Source organism: Molothrus aeneus, chromosome 1, assembly GCF_037042795.1.
Source record: "Molothrus aeneus isolate 106 chromosome 1, BPBGC_Maene_1.0, whole genome shotgun sequence".
In the NCBI taxonomy this organism is placed as follows: domain Eukaryota; kingdom Metazoa; phylum Chordata; class Aves; order Passeriformes; family Icteridae; genus Molothrus; species Molothrus aeneus.
In genome coordinates, this window is record NC_089646.1 from 63,873,621 (window position 1) to 63,899,860 (window position 26,240).

Sequence of the window (26,240 nt, forward strand, 5' to 3'; positions counted from 1 at the left end):
GAGGAAAGGGTACCTAGGGTTATGTTGGCTGTCCAGACTTTCTGTGTGGCTTGCAATCCCTTAGTCAGACATGCAAATTTTTTAGGCTTTCAGAATCTCACTCTGAGGTCCAGCTTTGGTGATTTGGCCTTTCCCCATGTGTTTTGGAGGAGGGGGAGAGGGCTGGGAAGTTCCCTCCAGGTTGCTGCCTGACTTTGGTCATGGCTTTTCTGCTCTCAGCTGTGAGACTTGTTAAGCAGGAAAAGGTGAGTGGCACGTGTCTGGACCAGGGCAGCAGGTTGACTGCGCTGTCAGATGGATGCCTTGCATTGAGCCAGCCTTAGCTGCAATGTCCTGTACACTTTACTGTATTTGTTATCATTTCATGTTGGTAATCCCTTCTCTATCTTCCTTCCCCCACTGGTCCCTCAGCTTGTGTCCATCTGCAAGCCTACCTCTCACCACTCACCTTTCTCCAGCCCCAGCACATCTAGGTTCCTTTCTTCTGCTCTGCTGCTGCTGCACTTCACAGCCTTTCTTACAGCTTACTCCTTCTGCCATGGCTTCTCCTTCCTTCCCAATATGTTACTTTTGCCCCATCCAGATCTTTGGTGACAGTGTATGCTTTTATGCAAATATTTCTGCAAAACAAATCAGCTGTCTTGGCAGGGAGGGGAGGGAAAGCATTTAGGAGTTGTGTGCTTAGACATCATCAGGACACAATGTAAAATGTGCAGTGCCTACATGAGATTGGAAACATACTTCATTTAATGTTTTGTTTAATAACATAAGGGATATATTACACTACACATTCAGTAAGAAAAAGAGTGCATAGAAATTTTCCAAATCTTTTCTTGAGAGCTTGTAACATTACATTACAGTTACAGTATTTATTAATGGACTTTAATTTCCTTAGTCTGGGATTTTAATCTGAATCAGTTCCCTGATCTGATTCACCACATGGCCCCACAAAAAAAAATTACACTGCCACAGTTGATGAGGTGGCACAGGTATAATAAGAAGAGGCCAGGTGGGGGTAGATGTTCTGTAGGCCATTTTTGATGCCAAGAAAAATGTCAGCCACCAATAGTCTAGATGGTTCCTTTTTCCTTGCATGAAATGTCTTCTAAATGAGTGGTAAGAAGTCAAATTTAATTTCTAGGCTGCCATCATATTTGCTGAGTGAGCAGGCTTTTCAGGCACCTGCTAATGGGGTGGTGGCAGGGTGTGTTTCTCGGGGTGGAGGGCTGCTTGTGTGCTTTCCGCAGGCTCTGGAAGGCTGCTCCCTGCTCTCCCCCTTCATCTGTTCCAGTGCCCATGGTAGCAGCTGCCTGCATGATGTGGGGGCTCCCAGCACAGAAGGAGACTTGTAAAATTCAATACAGCAATAGGCTCTCGTAACTCTCTCTCACTCACTCGCTCACTCTCTCTCTCCCTCTCAGATTTTTCTGCTGTTTTCTTGGGGATGGAAAGTGAGGAAGTGGGGAATTGTATACCTAGAGTGCTGACACCTGGCAGGCACCACCTCCCAGGCACAGATGTTGCCCTTTATTCATGGCATTGCTGCTCTTCTTTTTTGCTGTTGGTTATTATTTCCAGTGTCACTCTTTATATTACCCTTGGTAGGCTTTGAGAATCACTTTGGTGCTGGGGAGGGCAAGAGGAAGAGGAGGGATAATTGCTCATCTTTATTTACTCCTACTGCCTGGCTGGGAAATATGTGCAAGAGGGAACCAGCATAGCTGCTGCCCCATGGGTTGCTGTTGCTGAGTGTGTCCAGGAAGAGATAAATGTGCAGAATAGTGATCTGTGAATTTTACATATCAAGGAAGCCCCTACAATGCTATGTTCTGTGAATGTGTGTGTACAGATGTGTCTGCTGAACCTTCAGTTTTCCTTATTCTCATGCCATTTTGGAGGGTTTTTATCATCTTGCTGTCACACATCATTTTCATGGTAAATATCTGTTACACATGGAGTAACCTGAGAGCAACAACTCTCAACCAAGTCTGTCTGTGAGGAAAACCACCACGGTCTTACCTTGCAGTGAAGACCAGACAGATTTTTGAGGAAGGGCAATATATTTTATTTGACCAATCACTACAGCTGGAAAAAACAATCAGCTCTTGAGCACATATTCTTCTTCAGGTTGGCAATGGTCTAGAACATTTCTAGCTTCAATAACACTTCTTAATATTATTTATATAAATCAGTAGCTTTGAGTAACAAATGGGGCATCACATACACATTCCTATCTGATCTCAGAGAGAATGAGGGATATTTAGGACAGGAATCATTATTACACAATATTGAAGAAGATGAGTAATTACATAGCTTCCACTCCACAGAGTTAAGTTTCATTCTTATGAGTTTTGTTGTTTCATCAGTCGTGAGAAGTCTGAGTATTATTTCCATAAGAGGAGTCTTAGGAGGGGTTGCCTAGCTCTTTCCTTGGTGTAAACCAGCAGTGCACATAAACCACTCACACGTTAGGTGTTGTTTAATAAGCATAATTGTCATCATTTCAGCTTGAATGAAATCACAGCGTACTTACAGGCATGTCTTCCCTTCAGTTTGCTCATAAAGGGAATTTGCAGCGTCTTGAGCTTGGCCAGCCTGTTTCAATATTTTAAACCAGTGTTTTCTCAGCCTTTTGGACATGTTTAGCTACATAGGCTTAACGTGGAAAGTGGTTTTTACCAGTTCAACTCATATTTGTGAACAAATTACTTGAGGCTATTCCAGAACTGAAGTAGTATTATAAAAGATGAGGATAAAAGTAGTTCCAATACAAAAATTAGGCAAGAAAACTCAGAGCTTTAAGATTTCTTTGAGTCTTCCATTCCTAACAATGCTTAAATAGAGCAAAAATGTGCAAGTCCAGGCTTTTTTTTTCTTTCTTTCTGTTTGGCAAGTCACATTTAATAAATATGTAGGAAAAGCTGGTGGGAAGGAGGGGAGGAGACCCAGACTTGAACGCCAGCTTTTCTCCAAGGTCTCATATTGCAGAGCACTTAGATCAGTAAAGTGAGCGTTAGCAGGACTCTCCTGTGTTATTGGATGTTGCTAGTCTAATTTCTCTGGAAATGTACTTCCCAAACAGTCCCAGCTGTCCCAGGAATGCAGTTTAACCATTGTTGTTCGTAGTTCTCGATTGGAAAGAATTAAAAACTGTCATTCTGACAGGAGATTTATGCACTGAGATTACAGAGATTGAATACCAGGAGTTAGGTGAAGTTTGTGCCTGCTCTTGAACTTGGGTAAGATTATCCCTCCTTTCTAAACAGACTGACATAGTACTGTGTTTTATTCTCTGTTTAAGAAGAAAGAGAAAAAGGATTGCTAATGTAATAACAACATTTGCATTGCAGATGATACATTTTTGTTGATTGCTGTTTAAAGCAGCTGCCAAAAAATCTCAGAGATGTGGAATTCCAAGGAAGATGAAGCTGAGAGAACAGACATTATATCTATACTCCTATTTTAGTGTCTCAGAAGGATAAATTTTCTGACTATTTCTTTAATTATAATAGGGGGATTTCAGTCTGTGTTTGAATCTAATTTTGAGGGTTCCAAACAGTAAGGTTCTTTTATGCCACCATTTGTTAATGCATAATGGTGTCAGATGGTGTCAGACTTCAAATTCTTATAAGAACTGATGCACTTGCATACAGTTTCTGCATCCATACTACACATTTGGGCACCTAGATGGAAGAAAAAAACAGTTTATTTTTCAGGCAGCACTGTCTCAGGAGTAACTATTTTAGAGTCTTCTGGTTAGTTGCTGTTGAGACTTAAAACTCCCCTACGAGCAGAAGAATTAATGTGCCTCTCAGCACTTCTTACCTACTATGTTTGATTGCTTAGACTGTGCCAGAAAGTTCTGGGCTTGCATAAAAAATGTGAAGGTTTTTTGTTTCTGTAAGTTGCTGCAGCTTCCATGCCGTGAAATATGTCAGCAGTCTTAATTGGATCATTAGTCTATACAAACAGAAGAGCTGTGGCATCCAAAATCCCTTTCCCCTAGGATAACTGTATGTGTCCATACATTCTTGTCTAGTTGGATGGAAAAATGCACAATTTCAAGGGGGAAGAATCATCATGCCCTCAATGCTGCTGTAGTGTTTATCCTGGCTGTCCCAGGGCTACCACTCACACACAGCACAGGATGCTGGCGAGGAGTTTCTGTCTGCTTCTCCCCGAGGCAGCCACAGTTCCGAAGGGGCTGTTACAGAGGCAAAGCCAACATCTTTACAGGTGGGGACTAAGCCTTCAGTGGGATGAAGGAGAGAATTGGAAGGGTCAGTTTTCAGTAAGAATACTCATGGATTGAGATAAAGGCAGTTTATTAGGCAAAGCAAACCCGCAAGCAAAGCAAAACAAGGAATTCATTTGCTACTCACTTTTGGCAGGCAGGTGTTTAACCATTCCCAGGATGAAGGGCTCCATCACATAAAATGCTTACCTGGGAATACAAATGGTGTAACACTGAATGTCCCCACCTTCCTCCTTCTTCCCCCAGCTCTTATTGCTGAGAACAGTCCTATGGTCTGGAATATCCCTTTGGTCAGTTATCCTGTCTGTGTCCCCTCTAGCTCCTTCTGCACCCCAGCCTGCTTGCTGGTAGAGCAGCATGAAAAACAGGGGCAAAAAATGCCTTGACACCATGCAAGCACTGCTCAGCAATGGCTAAAACATCCCAGTGTTATGAGCTGTGCTTCCAGCACAAATCCAAAACATAGCCCTGTTCCAGCTACTATGAAGAAAATTAACTCCATCCCAATTAAAACCAGTATATTTAGGAATGGATTATTCATTGGAGAAAGCCTGTCTCTGTTTTTGTGCCATATTTAGGTAATTCATTAATTAAAAAGTGATGTTTATAGTTATAAGAGTATTTTGTTATAAGAATATTTTGTACAACCCTGGTGGAAGCAGAAATATGCAATCAAAAAATAATCTATAGTTAGTTGTTGGCAGTGGCAACACCAACAGCTCAAGAGCAAACCAAACACAGAATTGCAGTTCTGAAGAGCTTGAAGCCAGAAGTGCTTCCTAAGGAAGCAGCAGTCAAATAGCCACTACCTTGTGTTGGTCTCTAGCCCAGTTCTCTTTGTCCTTTTGTTTTATTTAGCTGCAGGAAAACAAATGAAGTTGCTATTATCCAAGTGTGTGACTATACTTCTTTTCCCTTCTTTAAAAGAAATTTTTCTTTGGGAATAACTAGAGGGCTCCTAGGGCACTACTGGGGGATGGACAGGGGGCTCATGTTGAAGTAGAAAGTGATATTGAGCTCCTGGGAAGGTGCCCATTATTTGTCATCAGTATTTGTACATTTAAAAATCATGGGAGCATCATGGGAAAAGTAGTCAAGAGATGAGAAGCAGCATCCTCAAAAGGAGCACACAGGGAATCAGAAGGCCTTTCCTCTCTTTTCTCCTTTGCCAGGAATCCTCCATGCAAATAAACTTCTCAATGTCTTCACTTTTCTCTTTGTTTCTTACTGCAGAATTCTGCAAAATATTGTTTGCAATATTGTAGAGGTCTGCAAAGCATTGTGAACTTTAAATGCTTTATTGTGATGATAACTTAAAAATATCACTGTGGCACAGACTGGTTTTTTGCTCTTTTTTCTTCTGTTTGGAAAAGCTGTAAGCTCCTAGTTGTGAGTTAAGATTTCAGCAAGGCACTTGAGCACGCATTTGAAATTAAGCATGTGCATTAGTCCTTTTCTGAATACACAGAGTTATTAATTAGGGCTTGTAGTAAGACTGATTGTCTGGAGTATGAATAGAATGTGCTTGAGGGGGGGAGAACCCTGCTTTTCAAAACCATGCATATCCTGTTGGTAAAAACTAATAAATAAAAACCCTCTAGTTAGTCGTGCACTGGTCTGACCTCCCACTCTCCCCTTGCTGTGGAGGACACTGAAGTAGGTTATGATCAATATGGTTAGTGCAGTAAGCTAATGTGATGATGCTAATGAGCCATTTCTTTATAATGATCAGGTTCTCCAGCCCTGCCCAGCAACATGGTATATTTTGGAAGCTCTCAGGATGATGAGGATGAAGAAGAGGAGGAGGAGGAGACAGAGGACACAAAAACAACCACAAACAATGCTTCATCATCATGCCAGTCAACCCCTAGGAAAGGAAAAACGCATAAACATGTACCAAATGGGCAAGGTAGGTCCTAAGTAGTGCTGTTCTCCTGCACCCCCCAGTAAAGAAATTTATGAGCTGAATGTGCTCAGTCCTTGTCTGTCCTTCTGGGTCTGATTGAAAAAGTGGTGGAATAAGATGCAGTTTTAGCATCTTGTGCTTTAACCTCTTTTTTCTGATAATCTGAACTCCATGGCAGAACTACTGCAGGGCTGGAATTACATACACACACACATGTGTATATACTGACATGGGGGTCAGTCTCTTCTCCATGTAACAAGCAATAGGACCAGGGGAAATGGCTTCAAGTCACCAGGAAAGATTTAAATTGGGCATTAAGAAGAATTTCTTCACTGGAAGGGCTGTCAAGGCTGCCCAGGGAATTGGTTGAGTCACTATCCCTGAAGGTATTTAAAAGTCATGTAGATGAAGCACTGAGGGCCATGTTTTAGTGGTGGACTCGGCTCTGTTAGGTTTGTGGTTGGATTTGATGATCTTAAAGATCTTGTCCAACCTAAAAAATCCTGTCATTCTATGAGATGTATTTATATAGGTACACACAGACACACATGGACACAGTCACGCTCTCTGGCTTTTGTGAGACTGATGTTTAATGTAGAATGACTTTATTTGATCAAAGTTAAATATAAGCATTCATAAGTGTTATCAAAATGCGTGCCAGGGGCAACACTTAATTTCTCTTATGCAGTACTGAGACCACACTTGCAGTAGGTTGATACCACATTCATATTGTTGATTGAAAAATTTTATGGAAGAAACTTTTTCAAGTCAGTTATTTCTCTGCAAATCAGCAAAAGCTGCATTAATTGCACAGTAATTGTGTCACGATGTCCTCATGCCGTATCTTGAAAAATGGATCCACATATATTGCAATATTGCCTACTGTATAATGGAAGATTTAAAGCTGTGATGAAAATTTCTTGAGCCTGCTGTAATGCTCCCCTGCCAGCCTCCTGTATGATGTGGTTTTTGCTCCAGCAGGAGCTCTTGTTTCATAACTGTGCTATCTCTGTCTCACATAGTTTCAAAATGTAGCCTATGCTCTCTGTTCCCTTCCTCACTATTAGTTTTCCATGAGAATCTTTCTTTCTGGTGACTGCCCCTTCAGCTCTTATCCTTTTAGTAGGAGGACTGAGAGGAAGGTGTCTTCACAGTGCACTTTTTCAGAGGTGACCTGTGCCTGCTCTGTTTGTTCTTTCATGCTGCCTTGCTCCAAAGAAGAGATTAGTAAATCCCAATTACTTCATTGTGCTGATCCTCATCTCTGCCTTTCAAAAGGGAGTTTTCTATAAAGGGTGCCTTTGTTACATATGCCAAAATTTTTTTCATGACTGCATCTGAATCTGTTTTTATTGCACACCCAAGCTCAAAAACTCACTTTTTGTGAATGATTTGTGGGTAATTGCAAGGGGATGTTGTGCCTAATAGCATTTCAGCTGTCAGCTGTGACCAGGAGCTTTAATGCTTTACCAGCCATAGATCAAAACTTGGCATTTAGGATTGATTTCTAAGTAACCCCCCCAAAATAAGAGGCACAGAACTCTGCATAGGGAAAATGAGGCTGCACGTAACAGAGCTGCTCCCTTAGAGTTTTAAATGTGATATATCACTGGAAAAGGAGCTGATGGTGTTCTACGAGAATGTCCCAGATGGCAGCCACTTTGAAATTAGCTCAAAACCAGAGACACCTGAAATCTTAATTGGGGGTAAGTAAAGGCAAACATAATGAGCCATATAATGGCTTCATAATCTTTATCAATATAGATCAGAGAGAGTGTAAATGAAGCTGCTGCTTTAATAGAGCTGCAAAAGACCTTTATAAAATACATAGGAGACAATGTGAGATGTTTTGACAAAGGTGAAGAAACAGGAATTCCCAGAGAAGACAGCTGCTTCTCCTTCGTCATTGTAATTTCTTTTTTTCTTCTTCTCCTTTTTTTTTTTTTAATTAAAATTTTCTTACCCAGGGGTATTCCCATTCTTCAGTGTCTGTTATGTTGGTTGACAGCCAATAGTATTTTTGTTTCATGTGAATGAAGTAGGTTCTGGTTCCTGTGTGTCTGTTTTAAATGAGACCACACACAAAGGCAGACCAGGGACGGGTGCAGCAAATGAACTTAATCTAGCGTGAGAGTCTATTTTTAATGAATTAAAGTCTTTTGTTTTTAATATACAATGTCTACTCAAGCACTTTGGACCTGAAAATGCTAAGCATTTGCTATGACATACAACAACAAAAGTTCAGAGCTTGATTAATGTCATTAGACAGTGTCAAATGATTGCTTTCTGCTCAGTAGGGGCCAACAATTTTTCTGGGCGAAGTCATTTGTCAATATCCTCTTCTGTCGCCAATATGGGGTATTATTAAGGTTGTACACCAAACTATTTGTTATAACTGAGCCTGTTGAGCCACCTTTTGGAGAGCTGACTCAATCTAGAGTGCCTCAGTGGCAATGGGAAGCACGTATAGCACGTGGCATAGCTTGCGGCACAAGATTAAATAATTGGCTCAACTGACTTGTTGCCTTCCAACCTTACTGCTTACGCAGATACATTTAAAAAATCAAATTGTTACCTTTTCACCCTCCTTTCCTAGTGCTGCTGATGTGCTGCACACACATCCAGCTGTAAAAGAGCAAGTGAAATGCTTGGCAGGAGAAATGTTTATTCCCTGCATTCATGGGAGTGTGTAAAAGGTAGTGTGCAAGTCTTTCCAGGGAGATATTGGGTCTAAATTGCATCTCCCTGCTGCTCAGAGGAAATTCCAAGTTGTAGGTAAGAGAGTAGGCTTAGGTCTTTGTTCCTTTAAACCTAATTCTTTGAATTCCTTGCAACTAAATAAATTCTAGTTTGATTTCATTCTGTGGCACAATGGAAGGTTTTCTCTGGCTCCTGAAGAAAAATGTTTGCAAGTGCCAGGTGTTTTGCAAGGCAGGCTGTGATAGAGAGCTGGAAGGTGGAGCTGGGAAGTTGTTGGGTTATCAGTGCCATCTCAGGAGCAGAGGAGGATAGGCATTACTCTACTTGAAAGGGCTTGTGGGCTGGAAAAGTGCCTCAGGAGGAGCAGCATACGCAAATATAGCTGTGTAGCAACTTAGACATTGCATGCAGCAGGCTGTGGGTCCTCTAATAATGGTTGGCTAATTTTCTCAGGAAGAATGATTGGAGAATTAGATATCTCTCACACCAGCCCAGCAGCTCAAGGGTGGAGAGGAATGCACATCTGGGCCAGCATACCTGGGAATGTCCTGTTGTCTCTGGATGCCAGAGACAGACAATTAAGTTCTAATCTACTTTTAGGAAAACAGAATTAACCATCATTATTTTTAACCAAACTTCTTCATGAAGGGCGGGTCCGGTGTCCTTAGTGGGAGTTAACCCAGGTTCAGTGTGCCAGCAAAACCTACAGGGTCAGAAATGGTTGCTGGATCATGCTGTGTTTTGTTAACATGACGAGATAAAAACTGCTCTGTATGCCTTTTGCCTGAAATGAGCAGGGGAGAAAATTGTAGAGATGCTTCTTTTTTTTTTCTCGCTTGGGGCTTAAATTTCAAAACAGACCTGGCAGTAGTGCATAGTAAGCAAGTATTGCTAGAAACACTATACTCTGCTTCAGTGCTGTCCTACTCGCTTACCAGAAACACAGAACATTTCACTTCTCAATTTGCAATGGATAATTTAGCAGAGTAATTTCCTTACATGTGTAGCAGTACAGAGATGATGCAGGAAAAGATCGTAGACTGCTTTTTTCTTATTTCAGGCTATAGTTCAATGCAGCATTTGTGTATCTCGGGCTTGAATGGCACATCTTTTACATACATTACTGTTCGAGTGTGCTGTGAGAAAATTCTGATTTATGGTTGGAGTTCTTTATTTAGTTTTGGTTTTAACTAAATTTGGTATTTGTGAGTGGGTACATGAGACAGAGCCTTAGGCTTTTACATAATTTTTAGTTAAACTAATCCTGAAGAGGTAAACATTTAGAAGAAAAATATATTTTAAAGAATGAGAAAATTTCAGGCAGAGTGCTGCAATAGTTAATGGGTAGGCAATTATTTTGATGATTTACAGCCTTTTGTTGAAAGACCATGGAACCAGTAATTGTTGCAATAAACATTTTTGCACATTTAATTTTTCTGCAAAAATATGTAACACGAAAATTACCCGGTTTGCAGTAATTTGCATACTTAAATATGCAAATCAGGCACAACACATTTGGGGATTTGCGGATTTTCAGTAGCGAGATGTATGACCTGTGGAGAAGAATAGGGGAGCTGGAAGTTGCTCAAAAAAAAAAAAAATTGAATTGTTATCCTGGTGTGAGACTCGTGATAACAGACAGACACTTCTTGTATGGACTTGCTGCTTAGTGAGTGACCCTTTTGATGTTGTTTGTGTCGTAATGGTTAGGTGAGAGTAATGAATTTGTGCTGAGACGAGACACTTGGTATTGAATTTTTGCAAGCGGTGGCGCGGTGTCTCATACCAATAACGCTTCTCCCGGTGGCCCAATATATTCCTGTGCGTGCAGGGCTTGAGCTGTGTTATTGATGGTGTCAAAAAACGAATTCAGTGTTACCCCTCTGCCATGGCTCTCCTCTTTGACTCCTGCTAGCATGCAGCTATGGAAATTTTCATGCAGTGTCGTTCACTGAGAAATTGAGTGGTGTTGCATTAGGTCTTGGGAAGTGCAGAAAGAGCAATACCACATGTTTTCATATGATGTGGTGCTGGCCTTTTCTTCTGAAGTACACCTTTGCTCCTGACTCTGAGTAGGCAGAGCATGTTGGGGGGTTCCAGAAGACAGCTTCTATCCCTGGAAATGATTTATGGAAGTCAGAACATACCCAACATTTAAGGAAAACAATTGGCAGTATTAAAATACTGTGTTTTATGGAAGTATAAGGTTGTTTTAGTTCCTCTGGGAGGGGAAAAGAATTATTGCCTGGGTCCTTTAACACAGTTTGAGAGCCACGTAAATGTTTTCACAGTGACTTAGAACTGAATTAAAGCCAGAGCAAGAATGTTTTTGTACAGTAATGGATACTTCATGCCAAAAAGTTGATTAATACTACATCTCTTCCCAAACATGATGTATGTAACAACATGAGGCTTGCACGGGAATAGCTGGCTCGGGTTCACAATATTGGCAAGGCTCCCTTTTCTCCTTCTAAAAACAAAACTTCTCCCTTTCACTTCTATCTCCCCTCTATTTTCTGGATGGTTTTATGAATGTGCAATCACTTGCTTTATGCAGTGCAACATGCAGCACGTGTGTATGTGTATGGTCCATGCCTTCATCTCCCAGCCACTGGCACACAGCAAAAGGGTTCTGTAGTCTGCAGTCCATATTAAACCTCCCCAGTTATCTCAAGTATAAAGCATATCAGGTGCAAGAATAACCTCCAGGAAAGCTTGGGAAACAAAGCTTTGTCCACAGAGTCAATAGCTGACTGAACCCAATCCAGTAATTCTGCTGCCTCCACAGTGAAAGTCTGATTATTGTGCATATTATAAATTAGCTTCTGAATGGCTGGCTGGATCCTGTGAAATGTTTGTGTGCAAATTAATTTGTAGGAATACTTCCAAAAATTGCTGAAAACACATTATGTTTATCACCCACTACTGTTTCAATTCCTGTAGTAAAGGCTTAGTTAATCTGTAGTAATCAAGCACATCTGAGGCTTTACTTGACAAAAAATTTTTTTAGACGTTATTATAGCTGCACCTAATAGAGGCACAATTTGCACAGTTTGCATTGGTTTGTGCAGGGATTCTTTATTACAGTTTCAAATGAGATACCCCAGAGTCCCAGTACAGGATCCTGTGTGAATCTTGGTGCCCAGGGTCTGGTTCCCCCGATGCAGGGAGCACTGTGATGCATCTGTGGGGATCATGCCTGCCATAAGGTTTTGTTCTGCTGCCATAAATTATATCAGTGGTTTTAAAACCCCTAGTGCTTGTGAGTTTTGAATGTAGTGGTTCAGTTTCTTTGCATTTGATCGTCCCTGCTAACCAAAAGACCCACAAGTATTTCACTGTGGGACTCTTATTGTTTCAGTTTAATAATAATAATAGCTTTGGAGGACACAGCATTTTGAGAATAAGCATTCAAATGGATACAAGTATAATGATACCCATTTATTCTATCTGGAGTGTCTGAACACTAATAACTTACTTACACTCTTAATTACTTGTTAGTAGTGCTTCTTACCTTTAACTAAAAGCTGTTCTGGAAATATAGAGTAAGGTAGCTGTATATAAAATATATATATAAAATATATATAAAATAATCATAATTCAAGACTACAGGAATGCAAGTTCCACCACTAGTGTAGGTTGGACTTGGTTTTATGTCTTTCTATCTTTTAGTGAAATTATTGCTTCAAGCAATAAATAAAGTGAAACCTTTATTGACTGCTCTTTAGCAAGGAACTAAAGTGAATGGGAACAGAACATTGGATATTGGCATGTCAGACTTATTTCCAACATGGGAGATTTTCCTGGAACACACCTCTCAGGGGTTCGTAAAGCGTACACACCTTTCCTGATTTTCTGAATGTATCAGAAATATTTAGGAGTTGGCAGACATGAAGGAGAATGCCATTTTTAGTGAGATGGGAGGAAAATTGTAGTCTCAGGGGTTTTTTCTGCCCCTAAATGCTTGGCTTGGGGTAGCATTTTGTAATTAATCAAGTTAACATTTAGTTAGATAGTTACTCACATGATTTGAATGTTTGTGAATGATGTGTATGTTTGTGAATTTTTCAGAACTTACTATTGCAGAAAGGCTTTATAGCTAAATATAAAGTAGCTGGATATAACAGTAATCTAGGTGTTGCGAGAAACAAATACTGATTTTTATAGAAACTGATACCATCTACTGTTTAACTGGAAGACAGTGTGGCAAAAACTGTTTTGCCTCTACATCTCCCTTTGTTGTGTTTTCAGACACTAGCTTTTTAAGCTTTTCCTGTGAGACTGAACATTTTTTTCCTCCTGTATCTCTCTTCTCCCTTTCAAGAATCTTACAAATTAAGACAAAAGATAATTACTCAGAGGGTAAAACTGGCAGGGTTCCCACGACACTTAAATTTAATGAGCTGTTGCATATAAAATATACCTTGTCGTGTTTGCTCTTTTTTTTTTTTTTTTTTTTTTTTTGTGAACCCAAGAAGTGCACAATTTGGCTTTTTGGCTGTGTTTTCTGTTTTAGTTATCTTCGATTTTTAAAGGGGCAGCTGATCATAGAAAATTAATCTCTCTGACTTTGAATGTTTCTGTAGGAGCAGATCAGTACATACGATTTGTTCCTTTCAAAGGAAGATGTCACTCTAAATGATAAAATACATATGAACAAGGCTGCCATTGGTTGGTTGTGCTATGTCTTATTAAAAATAAATAGTCATGCTTTGTGCCTCTGTAGTGCACAGTATCCTTCTGATGTGAGAATTCCTTCCAAAGGAGGATGAATGTATTGTCATGAACTTCCAGAGAGGGGTTGGCAATTATTATCAGTTCCATCACTGGAAATGAGACACAAAGGGTTACGTGATTTTTTGAAGAAATCACTGAGAAATCCTTGGCTGGCTGGGGCAGCACCAGTTGCTCCTGAGCTCAGGAGTGACAGAACCATGGAGAAATTTGTGGTGACTCCACTGCTGACAGCTTTTTTCTCATTCTTACTTATTTATGCAAGTGGGAAGGAAGAGAGGAGGAAAAACAATCACAGATTTTTCCTTTTTTACGTAATCTGCTTCAACACTTATGACTGACTGAATATGATAAGGGAACTGAAAATATGATAAGTGACCTGAAAATTAAATTTGTCAACAGTTTGCTGGAGTTCTGGCTCCAGGAAGCTGGATAGCTGCTTGGGAAGGTTTGGAGGTAGAGTGGCCTCAAAAGCAGCTTAGCTGCCTCTCTTCTGTCCAGCAGGATTGTGGTTTTTATTACTACTCTTACTGCTGCTCCTACTGTTAAAACTGTACATCTGTAGAGATAGCTAAACTTCACAACTCTTAGATAAGGTGTGTGTTGTAGGAATATCACCTTTAGTGACAAAAGAAGGTTTTCATTTCACAAGAAAACAGTAACTTTGTGCATTTAGTTACTATTCACAAACAGATGGTGTATGTTGTGTGTAATAAATAAAATGTTCACATAGTTGTGCTATTAAGTATTTATGAAGTTTCTTGTTTGCATCCTTTCCTAAACCATGTCAAAGAAAGACAGGGGTAGAAATTAAGAGCAAAAGGCCGGAGGGCATTTGCCATTGTGGATGTTGGATCACAGGTCTTGGGAACCTCTGTCAAGTGCTCCACTGAAGAGGGTGCATCACTGACATGAATTCAGCACATTTCTGATGAACAAACAGAGAAATGTGATGTGATTTTTTGTTTTAGCTTCAGCTTTCCATGTTCCCTGACAACAGAAGACCAGTGACTCTTCTTAAATAAATTCAGCAGAGAGACAGGAACAAAACTTATTTGTATACATTCACATAATATTTATTGTACAAAAAAAAAGGTGTCTGTTCCGCACTTTCTTATCCCTTCATTATAAGGTTATGGAGCTCAGCATAGGTCCCAGTGTTACTTCATGTCACGTGTTCCAAAATGGTTTTAGTATTTTCCTTTCTTTGCAGAAGTACCTTTTTCTATTTGCAGCTTGTCTGCTATAGGCAAACTGCTGTCAGTTTGATTCAGCAGTTCGGGTACTGATGAAAACAAAACATGCTTTTTCATGGAACGTCTCCTTTCTTCTACATTGGTATAAAAATAAGCCTTTTTTCTGTTTAGGTTATGTTTAGAATTCCCTCACTGCAAGAGCAAAAAAATATATTAAAACTGTCATAAGTAAAAATCAAACTCATAATTCTAAATCTAGGTCAGTCAAAACAGTAATATACCTTGTATGTTTTAATTTGGATATTGAAGATAATGTGTGCTAACAAGCAGAGAAAATACTGTAGTAAATCTGTTCATGTAAAGAAATATGCAAAATAGTGCTATTTCTATTTTGATTTAACTTCAGATGTACGAAGGCATTCACTAAATATCCAATACTGAGAGCAGAGAAAATTGCGATTTTTTGAATGAAGTGTTTGGTCTTGCATACTTTTTCTTTTCTTTTTTTTCCCCCTTAATAACCTGATTTTCTCTCTTCTCAGTTTTCAATGGGTCCAGCAAATCATCGAAGGAGAAAGAACCTGCTCAGAAACACAAAAGCAAAGAGGCCACCCCAGGGAAGGAGAGGAACAGCGAACATAAGGCTGAGAGTCGAAAAGACCAGGCTGCTGCTAATCACCACGCTACTACAAACACTGGCTCCTCTACGAAAGGGCTCACGGCTAACAATCACCACACTCTTCACAGATCGGCTCAGGACTTAAGGAAACAGGTAATAAGTTGTTCTCTGCTGTGGACACATGGGAAAAAAAGGCTTTTAAGGTTCTAAGCTCCTTTTTTCACTGCTTGGTGTAGATCGAACGTGGCAATCCTTAAAAGAATCCTCTGGAGCAGCAGGGAGTTAATTTTCAGTGATTAAAAAAAGGAAAAAAGAAAAATTGATACATGGGAAGTCCATATAGAGCATGCTTTACAACCCTTTTTATTATCTGGTATTTTCATATGAAGGAATAAAGTTCACATTGCTGCTTATGAAACCTTTCTGAGTGGCACTCTGTGCTGACACTGCCAAGGCTGGCAGCACATGGAAGAAGGAGCTGATCTGTGTGGCTTATCTCACGGGTGCTGTGGAGAACCTGACATTACACTCAGGTGTCTTGGTTTGCACAGGGGCAGCACAAACCTCAGAGCCTGGGAAAAATTTTTTTCTGATGCATAAACAAGATGCTCCAAAATATTCCCTCATTCACAATGAAGGTACCTGGTGGGAGATGTTTTTAGAGTTCCATGTTACTGGGTTAAAAGTTAGCAAAAAAATTCAGCAAGAGATTTGTTTCAACCTAACTTCAATTCAGGTGTGGAAGTTTAGCAGACCAGTCTTCCAGTGCTTGTGACTGTCCTTATCCAGGCTGGGGCTGGGTTAACAGAGTACCTGCACCAGGACAGTGCAGTACAGAAAGCTTGCTGCACTTTAGCCTTTTGGGGGTTTTTGAGGGGAGGGGGGGAGCAAGGGATGTTGATTTGGTTGGTGGTGGGTGAGGTTTTTTTGTTGGTTTGTTTGGGGTTTTTTTTTGGAGGGTTTTAGTTGTTAGTTTTGTTGTTGTGGTGGTTTTTGTTTGGTTTGTTCTGGTTTGGTTTTTTTTGGTTGGTTGTTGGTCGGTTGTTTTGCAGTGATGAATTCTCAATGGACTGATTTGAGACAGTCTTTACTTGCTGGCACCTAAAGATTTTTCTTCTAAGTGGTCTGACCTGGTCTTCAGTGGAGCTGGAATTGCCATCTTGTAGAGGGCTGTCAAGGCCTTTGAATGACACCTCTGAGTCGCAGGCTTGGAAATTAAAAATGGCAAAAAGAAAAGCAGTGATGCTCTTGCTGAAGAAATCTTTAATGCTGTGTGTTTCAGTGGTGGTTTAAGTTCACCTGAAATGCCTCCACCAAATTTGTATTACCTTCTAAATCAGATTTGAGATCCAGAAGGCTATTCACAGTGTGTATGTGCCTCTCTAAAATGTCAATTCTTTATTCCACCATGGCAATTTGTCCCTATCTAAGCATCAGTGTGATTGTCTGCCTTCTTTTGCATCCTTTTGAATTTTTTTTTTGTGATTACCAGTATCTTACGGTCCTTGCTGTGACATGCTCTGTCATGAGCTCATGGTTTTGAACAAGTTCCCAAAACATAAGAATGCAGTTCTTAATTCTTTTAACCTACTGGAACACTGGTGTGAAATGCTTTAAAATTGTATCATCAGAGATTGGTTGGCTAAAACTTTTGTGAAAGTCAACTGCTGCCTCTTCTGAAGGTAGCTCTGAAAGGAAAAAGACAAGTGTAGAACAGTTTTGTCCACAATCCAAGTGGTTTTGCTTCATAGAGTATTAAATGTTTTTGATTGTGTGACACACAATGGAGAAAAATATAAAGCAATGCCGTACAAGCAGCAGTCACACCACATGGACACATCAGCAAGGGTGGTCCCCTTCAGAAAATAAGGGGAGGTTTAAGTCAAGATGATGTGGGTTTTCTTTTTTTTTCTTCCTAAGAAATGATTAGACACCTGAATTTTCTTCTGCAGCCCACAGTAGCATTAGTACTTTCTTGCAAATTTTAATGAAAATATGACTCTTGCTAATTAAAGGTGGATTATATGTTTTGCCTGACAGAAAGCCTTAGTTTTGTATACAACCCTAGACTTACCAGTTATGGGACATTGCTAAATTTCTCTCTGTTGTCATGAGTCTTTGACTTTTTCAGCATTTTCCTAAAGGAGATTTTTCTCCCAGGGTGTCAGCCACATGTTCTTCCTTCTTCCACTATTTATTTGCTCCTTGATCACTGCATTTGCATGGTTTATTTTTGTGTGTTTTTGTTTTGTTAAGTCTTACAGAAAATAAAGGTATAACACTAGAAAATGCTAGAGACTTTCTTTTTTACTCATTTTCTGTTTTGATGTCTTTCTTCTTCTGGTGTGCCCTTGCACTTGTCACAGGTTCCTTATCTCTTTTGCTTTCTCCTTTGCCATCTTTCAAAGTCTTCCTACTTTAAAGGGTTGTGAGCAAAGGAAATGTAGTTCAATGGGGCCCTCTCTTGGCCTAATATGGTAATTTACCTCTGCACAACTCCTAAGCACAGAAATGTTTTTATGAATGAATTCAAATCAGTTGCATAACTTGGATTTGTTTGGTACCAAAACTGTTCTCGGTGTTGCTAATGTTGCTCTTATCACTGTGGTTGCTGTCTAGCAGGTTGTTTATTTTTTTGTGTATGGTTTTGGAGGCTGAATCCTAGATGCTATGCAGAGGTGTGTACGTAGACCAGTTCAAATATAACAAACCAATTGCTGCAAGACAGTGCTGGTCCCGTTTTTTTTGTTGTTGTTGTTTTTTTTTTTTTTAATAATAAAGAAAAGAAAAATATGAAATCTATCATAATATGTTTTACTCCAGGGCAAGTGTTCAGTGAAGAAGAGAAAAGAGTGGTCTGAAGATGTCAGCAAAACTAGGAACATAGGTGAAAAGCAAAGATGAGATTATTCATATCCTTAGTTTCACCTTTTGGCTCAAGACTTTACATCATGTACAGCTAATATCAGTCACTTTATTCCTACTAGGGGACACACTTAGTTGATGAATGAAAGGCTGTGGATGTTGTCCCCTGGACTTCAGTAACGCCTTTGACACCACCTCCCACACATTTTGCTGGAGAAACAGGCTGGTCAAGCTTGGATGGGTGCACTCTTTGCTAAGTTAAAAACTGTCTGGATGGCTGGGCCCAGAGAGTGCTGGTGAATGGAGTCAGATGCAGTTGGCAGCTGGACACCCATGGTGCTCCCCAGGGCTCAGTGTTGGGGCCAGTCCTGCTTAACATCTTCATCAATGACCTGGGCAAGGGGATTGAGGACACCCTCAGTCACTTCACACACAACACCAAGTTGGGCAGGAATATTTTGCTGAGGGTAGAAAGGTTCTGCAGAGGGATCTGGAGAGGCAAGAAAGCTGCCTAGCAGAAAAAGACCTGGGGTTACTAGTTAACAATGGCTGAACAAGAGCCAGTCTGTGCCCAGGTGACCAAAAGGCCAACAACAGCATCCTGGCCTGTACCAGCCAGGATGATACCTGTGTGTGTATAGAGTGGCCAGCAGGAGCAGGGCAGTGATTGTCCCCTGTACTCAGCCCTGGTCAGGCCACAGATTGAGTGCTGTGTTCAGTTTTGGGCCCCTCACCACAACGAAGACATTGAGGGGCTGGTGTGTGTCCAGAGAATGGAAACGGAGCTGGGGAAGGGTCTGGAGCACAAGCCTGGTGAGGAGCAGCTGAGGGAGCTGGGGCTGTTGAATCTGGAAAAAACGGGGTTCAGGGGTGAGTTTATTGTGTTCCACAACTGCCTGAAAGGAGACTGTAGCCAGGTTGGGGGTCTGGTCCTATCTCTTGTTGACAAGAGATAGGACCAGACAAAATGGCCTCAAGTTGCACCAGGGTAGGTTTAGACTGGGTATTAGGATAAATTTCTTTGCAGAAAATGGGGGATTGGGGGGGCAGGTATTACAATGGCCTGCCCAGGGAAGTGATTGAGTCACCATCCCTGGAGGTATTTAACAGACCTGTTGGTGTGGCACTTAAGGACATGATTTAGTGGTGGGTTTGGCAGTGCTGGGTTAATGGTTGGACTCCATGATAAGTTTGAATAAAAATTCAAAATATTGTGCTTACCGTCTAAGATTGGAGGTTCTGTCTTAAAGCTGATGGTGCTCATGACATGTTTTGCTTTGAATAGAAGCTGTGAGGGTATTTGCCTTTTTCCATCAGCACTTTTCTGTTCTCAGCCCCTGTGTCACAAGGCCTTGCTGCAGGAATGCCCCAAGTGGCCCTTCAGAGTTCTGGTCACAATTTCCTCAGAAAAAATCATCAGCAGGCTGGAATGACAAGGTGCCTCCATGCAGCCTGACTGCTCACACTGAGGTTTTGTCTTGATTATACCTGACAGCACAATAATCCAGCTATAGCCTCCTGAAACCTTCTGAAAACCTCCTGTAGAGGAGACTCCACAATATCCATTGACAGCTTCTTCCAATGTTTTCCTTTTCTACTAATGAGCAAGTTTTCCTAGGTGTGCCTCAGATCATTGTAGACATTTAATGAGATTTTTTTTCCTCCTGCTTTTCCCAGTGAACATAGAGAGAGCATTTACTTTCTCTTTTCAGAGGAGCTCCTTCTGCATCAGAATACTGTTACAGAGTTGTCCCATTGTCATCTCTTTCAGAGTAAGACCAGCTCCTTTGGCTTTTCAGCAACAATCTTATTTTCCAAATACCTGAACACTTCGTGTTCTCTTAGACTTTCTTCTCTATCTAAATTTTTCTCACAGTATGGCCCCAGCGCTGGGTCCAGCTCTCCTTAGGAAAAGCCTGTGCTCCTACCCTTTACTTTCAACATCCTTAATGATAGGTCTCAGAAAGTGATTTGTGTGCTTTGTATTGCCATTGCATTTTGCAGCTCACTGCAGTCCCCAAATGTTATTCTTCCCCTACATGTATATGATTTGTGCCTCCTAAATATAGCGCTTCCTCTTACTGTAGAAATGTTCTGAAATAGGTTCTTCAAGGTTTTGATCTTGTCCTGTGAGTGATTACAGCCTCTTCCTTCCAGGTGTGTTTCACTATTTTACAATAATGAAAATACTTGGTAGAACCAAGGGAAAGCCAAGTCCCCGCAGAAAGATACATGAAGTGTCCTCCTAGGACAACAGTAAACTATAGCAATGAAAACTTTTCTTGAGGATGACTTTATTTAGTCCCTCATGACCCCACTTTAGAGTAATTATGTCTGGGATGTGTCTGAGGAGTTTGATGGAATGTTCCAGGGGACAGTGACTGGAATCCTGCTGCAGCAGAGATGCTTCTTTACCTGCTCAGCCAGGTGTCTGTTGGAAGGTGATTAAATTTGATAGATTTGCTATTTGACAAAAACCTGGGTAGATTTTGTTGGTTTATTTTTAACATTATTTTGTAATCATTTGTGTGTTTGCAAATTAACTGTTTGATGATTTGTTCCAAAATTATTTTAGGATTGGAAATTAGGTAGACTCTCTGTCTACCCTAACTTATTTCCAGGAGCCATGCCCTAAGTCATTCATGTACCTTCCACCTTACTGGGGTTCCTATCCTAGCCTTTTTGCTGAAATGGATTATGTTCTATACCTGATAAATATTCAGTCAGTGGCACTTCTGTGAAGGTTAATGCAAAAGAAGCAGGAACATTTTAGTCAGGCTATTTGTTTTCCTTCCTTGTGTGGTGCTTTATCTCTTCCATTGTTTGTTATCTTGTATTTTTAAGGCATTTATATATTTTTTTTCTGTTTTAGTTTCTTGCTAACTGAAGTTCCTTTAGCTCCTTGGCCTTTCTGATTTTAATATATGCTTTTTCTTTTTCTATATTTGCCCATAGTCCCATAATTGTGTTACAACTTCCTACTGTGATCATTTTCTAATTTTCCAGTCATTAGAGAACTTTGTGAACAGCCATAATGGCCTGTGCTTTTTACCTTTCCTCTAAGTAGAAATTGCTTTGGTTCGGATTTTTTCAGGTGAATTTTTCTTTTCTTTTGTTTTGCTTCTGGGGGCTTTTTGTTCCTTTTTTTCATTTTTTTCAAAGTCTGTTGTCCTTTCTCTACTGTTGTCACATCTTAGAAATGAAAACCCATTTCATGGTCACTGTCACCCAGATTACCTTCCAGTTCTCCATCAATTCTTCTTTATTAGTCTAGGTAAAATCTTTAATCATTGTTCCTAGCTATTTATAAATCCAGGGATGTTCAACACTTCTTGTTACTGCTGCAGGCAAGAGAGTGTCTCAGCAGCTCTCTACCCATGTCTGTTCTGCAGTATGAAGAAGTGCTGTAAGAGTTCAATCTGAGCCTGCATTTCAAATAGAGAGTACTGCTTAAATTTGAAGGGAAATGGGTAAATGCATTTCTGTTTGCAAGTGTTTGCTTTCCAGATGATACCTCATACATCTTTGAAAAGCTCAAGGTAAAACCTCATGTCATCAGTTAACTGGATTTTCCTTAAGTGTTTCTGCCTCTCAAGCACAGGAAGGACAAGAATATGGATGGCTTTTAGAAGATCATTACTCCTGCTCCAGTTTCTAGAGTACAGAGGAGGAAATGTGCATGAACATACTCACAAACACACACATGTATGTGTGTGTAGGCAGAATCTTGAGGTTCCAGTTCCCCTTCCACAAGTCACTGCTTGCAAGACCATAGCACAGTATTTTCTGCCTCTATTTGATCCCTATTAGATGTTATCTTTATTATGTAAGTGACTGCAGTTCTTGCATTTATTTGAGAGAAGCTGCCATGCTTGCTGATTTGGCAAGGATTTCAAAGTCCTACAGGAGAAAGTATTACAACTCTGCAGGAAGTGGTTTTACTCACCTGAGTGCTGATAAGGGGTGATTGTACTGTATGCTTTCACTTTGAGCACTTTTATCAATGTTTCTGACTTTTGGATGTGTTTTTCTGTGCTCACAGTCATTTAAGGAGGAGAGGAGTCAGTGTTTAAAGTTGTGTAAATGCTGAAATTTGTTTGAGTTTTGAACTTGAACTTCATTTTTTTAGTAGCAGGGTTTAGCTTTGGCAGTGCTGAGCTGTCTCAATTCACTTTGTAGATGGGGATTGCTTTTGGTCTTTAACACATCTTGTAGTTAAAATACAAATTCTAGTCTCATAACTCAATTTAAATGTCTAACAGAAAGCAGCAGAGTTCAGCATTTCTAAGCTCCATTGACACAATATGACCTAATAGAATATGTGTCAGTAACATTGCCCAGATACCAAACTTAAAAAAAAATACATTGGACTACTGTATACATTTTCTTTTATTTCAAATTATCAACTTCAGCAACAACATGCTGTCCACGATTTAATATGTATGACAGACTGGATCCTTCATGGCCATGCTGATCTGTTGGGTGCATAATGTGTTCCACATATCTTTTTATATGAATGCATGGATAGAAGGTAAATTGATTTAAATCTTGATGTGTTTTTTGCAAATGTGTAGATGTCAGTTAGAGGAGATAATATATGCTGCCTATTTTGTCTGCTAAGAAGTAGTGAAATGTGTGTGCATGTAAAGGAATTTTGGTGGGGGAGAGAGAGAGTGTCTTGAGGGCCAGAAAAAGAGGTTATGAAGGTACTAGTTTGTAAATTGGACTGTCTGTGTTTTGTAATCCCGTAACAGCTTTCTGGTAGACAAGGACAGGGGTAGTGCAAGCAAGGGACCTCACCCTTCCTAATGTCAGAGGGTTTGTACCCTGTGAAAGCAAGACTGGGGCATTTCTGGTAAATTAAAAAAAAACAAAAAACAAAAAACAACAAACTTTTAAAAAAATTATATATTATAATAGGCATTATTATAAATGCCTAGTCCCCTCTCTTACCTGTGTGCAAACCATTATGTGTATGATGGGGCCAGAAGTCAGGACTGCAGACAATGGTTGCCCAGCAAATGGGAAACTGAGGCTGAGTGGTCACATTATTAACTTACTTTTCTATTTTGTGTTTCCTTCCTTCTGCTCCTCCTACAACACTTCTGGCAATTCAGGTTTCTAAAGTCAACGGGGTCACTCGAATGTCATCTCCGAGTGCAAATGCAGCCAGTGCCAAAAAGATGAGAGAAGTCAGACCTTCACCGTCCAAAACTGTGAAGTACACTGCAACAGTGACAAAGGGAACTGTCACATACACCAAAGCCAAGAAAGAACTGGTCAAGGAAACCAAACTAAATCACCACAAACCCAGTTCACCTGTCAACCACACAATCTCAGGGAAAATAGAAAGTAGCAATGCAAAAACCCGCAAACAGGTGCTATCCCTTGGAGCATCCAAGTCTAACAATACCGCTGTTAATGGTGTAAAAGTCAATGGCAAGTTGAACCAAAAGACATGCACTAAGGAGGTGGGGAGACAGTTAAGGGAGGGGCTGCGCAACTCGAAGAGGAGGCTGGAAGAGACGAATCACATGGACAAAATACAGTCGCCCACCAAGAGAATGAAAGGGGCCGTCAACTTGGCAGAAGCTGCCAGCAAAAAGGCAGCAGTAGAAAAGCCTTTGCTCAATGGACACCTTAGAAAGGAAGTGCCAGAGAAGAGTTTGGAAAGGAATAGGCCAAAAAGAGCCACTGCTGGAAAGAGTACGCCAGGGAAACAAGCACATGGCAAAACTGAAAATGCCTCCTGTGAAAATCGTTCTACCTCTCAAGCGGAGTCCTTGCACAAGCCACAAGACTCAATGGGAAAGCACGAAAAGGGCAGTAGTAAGTCTGGGTGGGGGATGCTGGGGGAGATTCCCATCCTTAGGCCCTCCACCAAGGAATTTCATGACCCACTGATATACATTGAGTCAGTCCGAGCTCAGGTAGAGAAGTATGGGATGTGCAGGGTGATTCCTCCTCCAGACTGGAGACCTGAGTGCAAGCTAAACGATGAAATGCGGTTTGTGACACAGATTCAGCACATACACAAGCTAGGCAGGCGCTGGGGACCCAACGTGCAGCGGCTGGCCTGTATCAAGAAGCACCTCAAATCTCAGGGCATTACCATGGATGAACTCCCACTCATAGGTAAGGGCTGTGATTCCTTGGCCTTTTGCTGCTGCTTCTGAGTGTCTGTATAGACTTTATGCTCTGTTTGCCTTTATGCTTAACCATACCCCTGATCAGGTAACACTGCAGAGCTCTGAATCTCTCTCTTTTTCCATTGGCCAGGCACGATGCAGGTAGGTTGTCAGAGAGCTTCCAGGGTGACTTTATATCGCCATTTTCCTCCCTGTTTGACCCAGAGGAAAAAGAAATTGCTCCGTGGGACCTTGGTCTGCAGATTTCAGAATCTTCTTCTTTCCCTGCTGTTTATTTATGTGGTTGTATGACTATGTATATTGATAGCCTTGTTTTGAAGGTTGTTTCAGAATATCTTTTGGACCTTTCCAAAGATGTTTTCCTAACAGGTTGCAATGCTGCCAGGCTTTAATGCATTTTTCTCCCCGCCTCTTCCTTTAAAAACATTTAACCAAAGGGGAAAGAAAATATCTCGGAACTGACTTGTGTTTAGGTACTCAGGCACTTAAAATCACAAATTCGCAGTGACCTGCTGACATTTAACAACCATTAAGTGTCAAGAATAGGCAGTAAAATGTAGTTGATTGCAAAATGGAGGTTTCATTATTTCTCCCAGCAGGTGTCTGCCAGGGCTAATGCCTGAGTGAGAATCACTTATTTAACAGAATTCTTGGTTTATGGTCTGCTGTCAGATATGACACGTGACAAAAATGTGACAATAGTTTGTAAAAACATGACAACAGCAGAATACAAATGAACTATTGGATGAGCTACCTCCATCTCTACTGCCTTTGCAGACACCACATAGTAAGAAACCTGTGTTTTTATTTTTTCTAAGTTCTTCCCTTTGTTTTTGAGGTGTTTTGAGTCACAAGCTCCCCCAGCCTGCATGTTGCAACTCAAGGCTAGATTTTTGCCTTAGAGGCATTATCCAACCCGAGGCAGCTTTCGGGGCTGGTTGGATTAAAGGAGACGCTTTTCTGTTTAAACAATTCACAACACTTCCTTCCCCCGCCTCCTCCTTCTTAAACTTTGTTTTATATCACATATGGTAAGTGAGGGAAAATGCATAAAAGCACACAAAATGATTGCAGACTTTATGGTAAACTGATGCAGGGCACAGCAGAGAAATAACAAAATTTCAAGAAGGAGCAATGATAGCTTAGCACTATATTGCAATAGCCATGCAAAAACGTTCAAGGAAATCTGAAAATTAAAATCACTCAAGCAGCAATAAATGAACATTTTGTATGCCTAATGTATGCAATGGTTGTATGCTAATGGAAAAGAATAATGAATTACATTTACATTGGCAAGAGAGAGAAGGAAATGTGCAAGACAGCTCGATTAACGCTCCTGGAACAATGTTAACTTTTTAATGAAATACCTTAACTCGGCATTAAGATGGCATTACTGTTAATTATTTGTATTATTTAAGCACCTAAGAGCCTAATGAATAGTCAAGGTTTCTATTCTGCTGGGTGCCATATAACCAGAGCAAACAGTGGTCTCTTACAAATTTACATCCTATGTATCCTTTCTGTGGTTAATTTCCTACCTATCCTGTGTTTAAAATCAAAAACAAAATGGAGAAAAGAAGCTGGAGATCATCAGTGCACAAAGAGGAAAAATCTGTTGGTTCTGTCAGAAAACATATAAAATAATCTGTGGTGATAAATGCACACTTATTTAAGTAGACATGCATACATAGCCCTTCTCTCCAGGCCAAATCACATTTCCACTGAAGTAAGTGGGACTTTTGCCAATGGCTTGTGTAGTGCCAGCTTTTGGTATTAAATGCATACCTGAAGATTTAAAATTTTCATTTTTAAAATG

The 26,240-nt window shown here is 40.5% G+C and overlaps 1 protein-coding gene across 1 annotated transcript in view; it reads left to right on the forward strand.

Annotated features, from left to right (window-relative positions):
• Positions 1-26,240, forward strand: part of JARID2 (jumonji and AT-rich interaction domain containing 2) — a 211,095-nt gene that overhangs the window by 159,557 nt on the left and 25,298 nt on the right. Inside the window, exons 5-7 of the mRNA XM_066558193.1 lie at positions 5,988-6,164; positions 15,334-15,563; positions 23,393-24,410. Of these exons, the coding sequence (XP_066414290.1) occupies positions 5,988-6,164; positions 15,334-15,563; positions 23,393-24,410 (1,425 nt within the window). The remainder of the gene's footprint in view (positions 1-5,987; positions 6,165-15,333; positions 15,564-23,392; positions 24,411-26,240) is intronic.